Below are 11,705 nucleotides of genomic sequence, written 5' to 3'. Positions count from 1 at the left end.
TCACTATAATAATAGACAGATATATTCGGATTCCAGTTTCATTATAAAGTCAGAGCAGATATTGAAAAATATACATTGCGGAAGCGCATAATATTCCATGTATAAGCAGAGGATTGGCTCCAAAGACTGATGTAAATCACTACTTCTGATTTAATAGCTACTGATTTTTATCTGCTACTTCAGTCTGAACTTATTTGATAATAATGCTGTAATGAGAAATATTGAGTATGGCTAGTATAAAGATCAGTGTTACTGGTTCTAAAGAAGAAAGAGATCGGTATAGATTTGATTTTTTTTAATAAAGCATTTTAAGGACTTTAGAATACATTTTTCATTTTTTAGAAATGCTGTATTCCTCAGAAACACTGGAGACAAGTTTGAACGTACAACATAAAAAGACATGTAGTGTTCTATGTCAAGACTCTATCACAGTGGTTCTCAACCTTTTTAATGCCGCAACCCCAACCGGTCGTAAGTTGAGAACTACCCAACCGATCGTAAGTCGACGACTTTCCCTGCCCAGGAGCGCTGCACATGTGTGGTGCCACCCCCTGCGCCGGCCGAGGCGTAGCTGGCAAGGGGCAGCAACGGCGCAGGGTGACCACCGGTTGGGCCACCAGCTGGCCCAGCCCAAGGGAGGTAAGGCACCCGCTGGGCCCCACACACGCCAGCAATCCTCCCTGCGCCCGCCAGCCTCCCACCTCCCACCCCTGGCCCTCTTTTACTTACATTTTTAGTAGTTGCTCAGCAGGGAGGGGTGGAAGCTTCCAGACAACTTGCCTTTGCTGCAGACAACTTGCAGCACTGTTTGCAGACTGGGGCTTTTGGCAGGCTCAGCAGGGTAGAGACAGCCTGGACAATTCCTATTGGCTTTTGAAAGCCAATAGAATTAGACTCTATTCAAGAGAGTCTATTCTATTGGCTTTCAAAAGCCAATAGAATAAAAAGGGAGTAGCACAGTTAAGGAAAAGGGGGAAAAAATGGCAGACTGCGTTGTTTGACGACCCCCGTGAAATGGTCGTTCGACCCCAAATGGGGTCGCGACCCACAGGTTGAGAACCGCTGCTCTATCAAGTTGTTCATTACTATAGTTTAATACTATTATATTAATGTCTAGCTTTGAATTTCATTTTCATTAGATACCTAAACAGCAATTAACACATTTCTGCTGCTCAATAAATATGTATAGAAAAGTTTAAGATGGTAAGCATACCTGCATGTGTATATACAATACAGTATTACCATATGATATTAAATTCCAATGCAATGTAACTACTTTTAAAATATAAAAGGGGGCACATTATTATAGTCAAACAAATTATACTTTTTAATTATTTGTTTTCAAATTGAACTGCAGGCTAGATGCTATAAAAAGAGCATTTTAAATAGGAATTTGTTTTCAGTACTAAGGACACCTTCATAGGCGTGCATCCTTTTGTTTTCAGACCCAACTGGTAACAGAGGTTGAAAGACAGATGCAGAACAAGGTCTCCCTACATGATATTCAAAAATAAACACTACACATAATCTGAACTTGACTGTCTCCTTTTTACAGATTTGGGGGACAGATCTGGCCATGCAAGAATCTCTAGATATCATTCCCTAATTATCTGAACTTAAAAACAGCTTCCAAAATTAACATAAATGCTTCTGAGTTTCTCTTAAGCTTTCTTAGAAACAGATTGGTACAATTGTACTGGGGGAATAAACATATTCCTTGTTAAAAGTAGCCTCACTGTATCACATTAAATAAATACTATCACGAGAGAGGTTTACCTAGCTGTCAAAACTTCCAGCTGCATTACAAGGCCAGTGATGAATCTCAGCAGGACAATCTTGATTAGTCCTCTCTATTAAATAGTGTTATGGGAAAAAGACAAGTTCTATGTAGGTACATCAAAACATAAATCCTAGTATTATGATTCTACACAAAATTTAAAAAACAACAACACAATTATAAGTTCTCCAGACACAAACTGACAAAATAGTTCAATAAACCCAAAAGTTATATTTTAAATGCTGAAGTTTAGGAGATAAGAACCAATATTTTGTGCAGAATTTTGTCTGCTGTCAGCTTTCTAGAAGACAGCAAAAGCTTTTATTAAAGATTTGAACAGTACACATTATATATGTAATCTAATATTTAGCAGTTACATGCAATATATTATTTTCAAAATTGTCTTTCACGATTTTCTGGTAATGCCAATTCTTTATTATTATTACACAGGATTTTCATATAATTCTTCAACAAATTTCATTTTAAATAGAAAATCCATACATATTCCTTACAATGAGTTTATTAAGTACTGAACAGAGGCTTTCATCTATAAGTAGTATTTCATTGAAATTTGGATGTTTTTTTTTTAAAAAAAATAATTTAATGCATTCCAGTTACTACAAAAACAAGTAATTATCCAGTTCCTTTACAAGTCACTTAAGAGTAAGTAAATTCTTGCCATTAACTTTCACTTATTAACACACGCAGGATGGACTGATAGAAGTCATCAAAAAGAAAACCTTATTTTATTTTATTTTAATTTCTGTAATAAGCATTTAAATAATTTTAACTGGTATAAACACAGGTTACTACCAACTAATCGTAGCAGCTGGCGACTAAAAAGAACTGTTTTACAAACCAGTATTATAACACAAGGTTTGAGGAACTGAAGATGAAGAACAGATTTTAGCATCATCTCTACAATGCAAAAATAAACAAGATTATTTACTTGAAGACCAGGACTGCAAACCTGACCACAATTAATTCCATTTGAGTCCTACTGAATTACTGTGTAACATAGAACTTACTTCTGTACAAATCTGTATAGCACTGGTGTTTTATACCATTGATTTTTTTCAGAATCAAGAACTGACAGCTCCTAAAGTAATGTACTATTTCTCCAGAAGTTAAGTAAATCATTATTCAGTTTGACACAAAGTTTTATGAATCCCTGTTCAGACAACTTCAGATGCAAAGTCAACTCATATCTTAGCCCAATGTCCATTGTAAGCAGTTCAGACAAGTAACATTATGTCAAGTTCCATAATTATGTAATTGATACAATTTACTTGATCTGCATAATTATGCAATTATATCACTTCCATAATCATACAACTGACAAACATACATCACTTCTGTAAACATAGATTTAACGGACATCCCTTCCCCATAACTAGCCTTAAAATCAAGATTTTATATAAATATCCTTAATTTTTAAACTAAACTCACTGGAAAAAAAAATTGAATCTTAAATACATAGAAGCACAACAACTTCTTTCTCGTGAGTTTATTTGATAATCAGAGTTAGATACCAAAAGGCATCTTTTGGCACAAATCTATGGCAATTTGCTAATCCCTGGTTCCATGAGGAAATCCACAAAACAGATCTTGGTATCATATATGATACTTCACTTCAGGCTACATATAGTTCCGTCTGTGATATTATGAAGAAATCCCTATTCTTTATGAGACAAATGTTAGAGGTTTTGTAAACAGTAAGACATAAGGAATCCTGACTTGTGAATGAAGTCATGTATGCAGCTTCCAATATCTGCTTTACTCTTTTTTTTTCACATCAGCAGGTAAACCAAGCAGGATGGGGATAGTTTCATGGGACATCCAAATTTGAATTATTATTTTTTTCTTCCTTCCCTCCTCTGTTATTTTTCTCTCTGCACATTTTTGTTTTTTTGTATTTTTCTTAGTTTGCATTAGTTTTTTATCTCTGCATTTTTAAACTTCAATAAAAACTATTTTAAAAAAATTAGATTTTAAAATGGATTTGTAAGCCCTTAATAAACCCTAGTTCATAGCAAGCTTGTTATCCTGCATCGCGTTAGCATATTTAACATAATTCTAGATTCAGATGTCATTCTAGATTATAATTTTGTTCATTCAATATTTGTAAAGATGGATCACAGCCAGGATGCACTTTAAGCCCCAGTCTCCTGATATAACCACCCCACACTTACCCAAAAGTTTAAGATGGAAATTTATTATACTTCTGAATGATCAGAAACTTTCTCTACTCAAGGTTCCCAATCAAGGAGAGTTTTGTCATGACATTCAGTTAAATGTAGCAATATTTCTATTTGTACATACTCTACATACTTGATACTCAGCCCCACCAAGTCTGCTTCTGACTAAACATACCATCAGTATAGTTCTTATACTTGATTCTCTTGAGTTACAGTATCAAATCTGTGAGACAAGACGCCAAGAATGCAACAGCTTTATTTACCAAAATCTCATGAAAAACATATATTTAATTAGAATTACGCTTCTAAAACTGCATTATACTATTAAATAGATAATACACCACTTGAATACATGTATTCCCTCTCATCTTTTCCAAATTATGGAGTGAGAAACTGTAATTGCAGATTAGAAGGACCTTCACAAATGATTAAACAACGAAATTGAAAGGCCTCACATGAATATTAAAAAAGAATGTTGTGTCTTTATTGGAATGGTGGAATACACCCATTTTTCATAATCGGAATATTTGGTTGCAATTAGAAATGACACTACAGAACTGCAATACTTGTCCAACAGTCTTGTCTTTACTTTCCCGCCCCCTCCCCAAGCAAGAAATAGAATGAAAATGCACCGAATAATCAGAAAGCACTAGCAGGCATCACTTAATCCAAGATTCTAGCCCCTCAGTTCCAAAAGTATTTGCCAAGTTGCATTGTATATGGAATGCAAGTGGAAGATTGGTCATATTTTGACATTATTGGCGATTTACATGATGAGACTCCATGGGGGCATTATTAATTTTCACATTCCTCTCCAAATGGTCACTGGTGTTCTTTCTTGTCAAATATTAACATTACTTTCAATCACTGATATTTTTTTTTCTCAATGTATAAAAAAGTAGGAAATATAAACAGGCTCTTGCATTGTACACAATTAAGAGTACAATAGAAGAATTATAGAGCTGGCTATCTACATACCATCAAATCCCATCAAATCTTGGATATTCCATTAATATACAAAATATTAGGGCACAAAAAGAATAAAGACCAACTTCTTTTGTTTGTTTATGCACAGCTTCAAATATTCAAAAGAAAAAAAAACACTTTGAATTGTTTTGGCTTCCCTCTATATCAGCATGTTGAGACAGTTATTAAAATATTCCTGTTTAATTGTGTTTGGTCTTTTTTTTCTTATTTTCAAGTCATGTTTCTTATCTTAATACCGACCATCCAGACAAACAAGCACTGAGAAAGACCATTTCCTTGCCTTGCTAAACTCAATTAATTAAATGTCAGATTTAAGACATAACTCCAAAAACTGGGTTGTGACGACAGATGCTAGGACCAATTTCTTCATAATCTTTTTTGGTGTGGCATACTTGGTAGAACTCAGGCTGAAAAAGGAAACAAGAGAGAAAATTAAATTAATGCATTGGATCCTATTGCAATTTTATATTTATTAAAATAAACATTTTGGAAAAGGGACAAAGAATTTCTATTAAAAAGATGATACTTTTGTCCTTATGTGTACCACAAATGATGCAGTTACCCTATAAAAATAAGTTTCCAATCTTTGAAATGAAAATATCAGCAGTTAATTACTGGTCTTGAATATTGTGTTCAATTTTTAATGTACATTTGAATGCTAGGTGCATGGGTCTCTAGAATAAATGGACCTGAACTTTTAATATTTTTTCTGGTATTCTCAGGAAGACATCTCAAATGGTTTGAGGCACTCACTACTCCTAGTAAAAAATCATGAACTACTCTAAGGGTTTAGTGTTTTTTCCTGTTTGAAAAGTCTTAAGGCCAAATAATGTAAGCTTCTACAAATTTGTAAGTCTTATAGCTTATCCTAGATACCTATCTACCTATCCCTGTTCTAAAATTTCACAGCAGCATCTGGACCAGGAAGAGACTGGGCCTGACTGGGTAAGTTCTTTATCTCTTCCTAGTCCAGATGCTGCTCTGAAATTTTAGGACAGGGATAATAGGTAGCACTTTTATCTAGGATAAGCTATAAAACTTACAAATTTGTAGAAGCTTACATTATCTGGCCTTAAAACTTTTCAAACAGGAAAAAACACTGAACTCTTTGAGTAGTTCATGATTTGTTGATAATCCTACTGTATTTGGCATTCTATTTACAAACAATTATTTATATATTTAAAACATTTATATAGCCATGCATCTTTCAGCCAACTCTGGGCAGTTTGCAATCAAAGAAATCTTAACGAAACTTCTCCCTGAATATTCTTACAACATTTATTATAATGCCTGCTACCTATAGTAATATTACAATAACTGTTGTAGAGAACAATCTCTTCATATTTCATTTCCATTTTTGTAAACTTACTGTGGAAGCCAGCATTGATCCTCCAAACCAAACAGCGTATCTTTGCATATGATGAGTAATAACTTGTACATCAATAGGTTTCGGCTATAGTGGAAAACAAAATCACATTAATTCTACAAAAATGTACAAGTCCACTTATACAAATTTACAATATTATTTTGTATAAAAATTAATGCTTTAGCATTATTCTAAGGAGCAAAACAAGATTAAAACACAAGAACTTACCACGGTGCCATCAAATCTATTAAGAATAGATTTACACAATCTTAACTGAATTTTTATTGTTTTATTTAACTTTATTTTTTAGTTAAGAATCACTTGACTGATCAGTGTGATCTACATAGTCCTAAAGAAGAGGAAGATTAATTTTCTGATTATTTGTAACCAAATTCTCATATAGCCTCATAGCTGAATAACCTCAAGAAATAACACTAAAAATATAGTTTACAGATCAATAGATCAATTACCTAATTGAAAAATATACTTTGGATACATAATTTCTACATTTAATTCCTGGCATTTCTATCTAAAAAGAATGAGCTAGCTTTTTAGCAAAAAGCTTACTGGGAAATAGTAATAATAATAATAATGTAAATAAGCTTCCAATGTTTTATCTCAAAATTAATATTAACCTATTGTATTCTATCATTGCGAATATTTGTTTTAATTCCATTGCAATTCTATGTTAAAAGTAATAAAAATAATTTAGCAGTTAAAATTTAGCAAAGTACCAAGCCACCTTTATTAAATTCTTAATTCATTTCTTAAATTCTAATAAATCTCTTTTAAGCTCATCACATTTTTCATTGTGATTACTATTTATATATAAAATACTATTAAATATAATATTGGTCATTCCTAATGTGCTGTGTGAGTCAGAGCAACATGCAGAGTTGAAGCAAAATAACACCTAGTTTAGTATTTGTTAGTAAAGACCAAAATAAAATTTTAAAGAAGAAAATGATTCTTAAAATTAGAGGTGTGCCAAAGATTTCAACTGAACTATCTGAACTTTGAAAAGGCATTTTGAGCAGGTAATGGATTGTTCAGACTGTTTGCAGCTGGCTTTCAAACTTGAAACACTTTCAGAATGTGCAGTATAGAACAGGCCACTACAAATTTGCAAAACTGAGATGCTTCAAATCAACCTTATTAAATCATTTCTGATACTTGCTTCTGATGCTTACAGTACTACGGGGTAGTACTGAAGCCTCCATGGCTACTTCTTTCATAATAGAGAATAAAACCTTTCCTTGAAGCAGATGAATGAAAAGGATTGTTGCCTCACAAAGCCTAGAGGATCTGTATCCCCCATAGCCAGTTATTGCCAATATTAACTCACTAATACTTGCAGGTCCAAGCAATATTTAATTGCAATTACTCAATAATATTAAAAGGAATATGCATTTAGTATCTGCTTTTCATGTTTTTAGTATCTACATCAGCCATCAGCGATATTGTAGGGCTGATGAAAAACACAGTAATTAACTAAAATAATGAATAAAATACTTTATTTACTTTATTTTATCTCAAATAATGAGGTAAAATGAAACTGAGCCTGCTGGAAGCGATGCAGAGGGAAGATGAAGGACCCAAACACCAGGTGACCAACAGATCAACTGCCTATGTATTTTTGAAACACCAAGTACTCAGTTGCCTGCATTGGGTGATAAAAGATCGCCACTTCGTCATAACTGTTCATTTCGAAAACACAGATCTTGAGTGCTTTCTAAAATAATAAAAAGTTACACAGATAACAAGGAAAATCAGATTAATACTATTCTATTCAGTAATATAAGGACCTTGTTAAAAGTTTCCATTCCAAGCAAACATTTACATCAGAAAACACTGGCCATCCACATCAATGCACCATATTGTCTAGGAAACAAACCTTCAGTCTGCCACCACTCAGTTCTTCACTGAGTTTCAGTCTAGCATCTACAGTCCTTTTCAAGTCCCGCTGCAAACGCCGTCCAAAGTCCCTGAACATTGTTGAGCCTCCAGAAAGGACAATATTCTGAAATTGCACAAACAAAATTAAATCATTTATGCAGCAGTGAAAATGAGATATTCACTTCTGGAATTAGGAATAGTGGTAATAATGACATTTATAGCCAGTCATAAAAGACAGAAAGATAGTTGCAATTTCCATACAGGTGAGCTGTTCAAAAACTTTATTTCCTACACAAAAGGGCAAAGTTGTACATTTAAGTAACATGCTGAGCACCCTAAGAAGGGAGAATAGCATTGCCCAAATATGCTTTCACCAATCAACAAAATTTAATAAATTTGAACCAAACAAACTTACAGAACAAAAGCAAATCTTAAAAAGGCAGGCAGTAGCTGAGAGGATTCTGATGAAATAAAATGACCTTCTGTTGACAGAAAGCATTTCCAAGTTGGCTCACAGTTATCCCCAAGGCCCAAGGGATTCCTGTGCAAAGGTCTCCAAGGAGACATTTATTCTGAGAGGGTCAGAATCCAGAGGAGATCACAAAAACACCTTTTCAGTTTCACAAACTAGACTAGCCCACTGATCACATGACAACTGATTTTAGCATGTCTACATTTGACTATGATCAAAATGTTAATTCCTCACTTTGTTAAGTTGTACTACATCAAATCATGTACACAGTGGAAGACAGCACAAGTAGAGCAATAAGCACAACCAGCTAATACCACGTTCACTTGTTATTATCACATTTATATCAAATGATAAATACAACCCCCATGCTTTCAAGTATTATTTTTAGTTATCTACATTAACACTTGTTTTAACTCTGCTTCCATCTAAAAGAGAGGGAGGGGGATTTTTAGGAAATAGAAAAAAAAATAGATGCTTTGCATCTAGCAATAACTTTTTACATCCATACTTTATCTTCTCTCGCTTCACTAACCTTATACAGCGGGCGTCTAACATCAATAGGACAGTTCTGAATAACTTCATCTACTACTTCTGAGATGGGCTGTGTGAAGTCTGGATTAGCAAACTGAAAACAGAAATCGGTATTACTATTATTATAATTTTACCTTGCTATATTTCTGTCTCTCTTAGGATGGTGAACATACCTAATACTCCTACTTTCTGTTTTCCCTACAACAACCACCCTGGCCCAAAGTCACCCACCCAATTTTCGTTCCTAAAGCAGGCCTAGAACTCACAGCTTCCTGGTTTCTAGCCTGGTGCCTTAAGCACTAGCCCACATAAAAAATGAATGGATAGATTAGTATGGATTATTTTAGCATCCTCAAGAAAATAAGCCAGAAGAAAGATGGAATAAATTTAACAACTAGAGATAATTAAGAAATAGTGATTTGGCTAAAGATTTAGGGAAGAATTTTTTTCTAATTAAAAGGAATCTGAAGTTAGAAAAGTGAAGCAAAACAAACACCCACATCTTCTGCCTTGTTTTCTCTGTTATAATAGGCTTAGACAAGCTTTTTGTGATTGTATTTATCATGTCTGTAGATGTTTAAGACCATTGTGGTGAGTAGTGATAGAAAACAGATAGGACAGGATTTTCTGCAGGCATAGCTTTGGGTTATGAGAGAATCTGAGCTGTGGTGGTGCAGTAATTAGAATGCAGTATTGCAGGCTAACTCTGCCCACTGCTAGGAGTTTGATCTTGACAGGCTCAAGGTTGACTCAGCCTTCCATTCTTCCAAGATCAGCAAAATGAGGACCCAGATTGTGGGGACAATATGCTGATTCTGTAAACCTCTTAGAAAGGGCGGTAAAGCACTATGAAGCAGTATATAAATCTATGTGCTATTGCTATTATTTGAGCATTTCTCTCAGTTTTTTAAAAACTCTATTAAGGTATTTTAGTGCTTATACTAGACTTACTGTTTTCCTACCTCAAAATAATGAAAACTAAGCCATCAATTTTTAGCAACTGTGGGGAATTTTAGGTCAATATAGCCCTGAGATAGCCATTTACCCATCTCTAAGGTATGTATAAATATAGATGTAGGGTTTTTCAAACATGTAACACATCAGATAAACTTATCTTGATCTAGGAGGATGGAATTTAGCCCTTCAATCATATCACATCAAAAGTGACTAACAATATAATTATGATTTAAAGCAAAATATTCCAGCTTTGTAATATAGATAAAGGAATGCAATATGCTTAAGCATGCACACTGAAGAGGATCACAGGGCCATATAGAACTACAGAAGGAAAACAGAATAGAAACATTTGTTCTGACAGAAAAAGGGCACTTGAAAAGGCCAGATTCAGCCCACTGAAAGCTAGAATATGTCCTCTGATCACTTTCCTCTTTCTAGTTTGCCTGCTGTTATCTTATGCTGAACAATTTAGAGTCCACCTACACATCTCAAATGCTAAGCAATGAATCAAGCAGTTTAATATAAAAAAAGCATCAGCTGGGAGAAGCATTTAACCTTACAGCTCAACATAAAAACTACATTGGTGGTATAATTAAACTAATTCACAGTGGGAAGAAAGGTACACCACTGGTGTAGGTTTAAAATGTTACAACCATCCCCTCTTTTACTTCAAATATTATTTAGGAAGAGATCACACACACATAATACTTCAATTTACCTCAGGGTGAAAGAAAATTTCTGGCCCTAAGAATCTTTCATAGCCAACATCAATGGTAAATTCTTTCTTTGAGATAGCATTGATTCCAGTATACTGTTTAATCCACTTGGTACCATCTGCATCATATTTATTAAATTCTTTCACTAAGTCTGGACAGACATAACTAAAACGTTCCTGGAAAAACAAGTATACATATTTATCAACATGACTAAATATCTAAGCTTTCCATATCATCATTTTTTGATAAAACAGGACTAAAACCTTCTTTGAAAACTAAGACACAGATTAGTACTTATTTATCAAATTTTTACATTGCCTATGTCCCCTAAGTGACTGTGGGCAGTTTACAAATGGAATAAATGGGAAAATATCAAAAATTAATATTTACCACCTATGTTTAGATAATTAGTACTTGGTATTTAGTGCAGATATCTTTTTATTCCCCACTAATAAAAATTATAGAATCCAGAGAGCCTGAACTGTTTTAGTTCTTTCAGCAGCAAGACAGTAATGGAAAAATGCAATCATACATATTGTTGCTATAGTAACATACTGTACAATCATATAACCAAAAACCTATCAATAATACCACGTTTCCCCAAAAATAAGACTGGGTCTATTTTTTTTTTTTGCCTCCAAAAGAGGCATCAGGTCTTATTTTCAGGGTAGGCCTTACATCACCTCTGGCACCGACAGCCCCACCCAACTGGTCCACTTCTTCTGGGGCCAAAGTTCTGCAGCTACATTCAGGCCTGTATATTGCAATCAGGCCTTTCCAGAAGGCCTAAGCAGCTGAGTACTGA

General features: G+C 34.2%; 1 protein-coding gene across 1 annotated transcript in view; it reads right to left on the bottom strand.

Moving 5' to 3' along the window:
* Positions 1 to 4,213: 4,213 nt before the first annotated feature.
* Positions 4,214 to 11,705, bottom strand: part of ACTR3 (actin related protein 3) — a 31,940-nt gene continuing 24,448 nt past the window's right edge. Inside the window, exons 8-12 of the mRNA XM_039328215.1 lie at positions 10,903 to 11,076; positions 9,229 to 9,321; positions 8,223 to 8,348; positions 6,332 to 6,415; positions 4,214 to 5,369 (exon numbers count right to left, since the gene is read on the bottom strand). Of these exons, the coding sequence (XP_039184149.1) occupies positions 5,274 to 5,369; positions 6,332 to 6,415; positions 8,223 to 8,348; positions 9,229 to 9,321; positions 10,903 to 11,076 (573 nt within the window). The 3' untranslated portion in view covers positions 4,214 to 5,273. The remainder of the gene's footprint in view (positions 5,370 to 6,331; positions 6,416 to 8,222; positions 8,349 to 9,228; positions 9,322 to 10,902; positions 11,077 to 11,705) is intronic.

The sequence above is a fragment of the Crotalus tigris genome, unplaced genomic scaffold (assembly GCF_016545835.1).
Source record: "Crotalus tigris isolate CLP2741 ecotype Arizona unplaced genomic scaffold, ASM1654583v1 scf7180000024374.3283719, whole genome shotgun sequence".
In the NCBI taxonomy this organism is placed as follows: Eukaryota; Metazoa; Chordata; class Lepidosauria; order Squamata; family Viperidae; genus Crotalus; species Crotalus tigris.
Note: the sequence above shows the minus strand (reverse complement) of the source record. Positions and strands in the feature narration are given on the sequence as shown.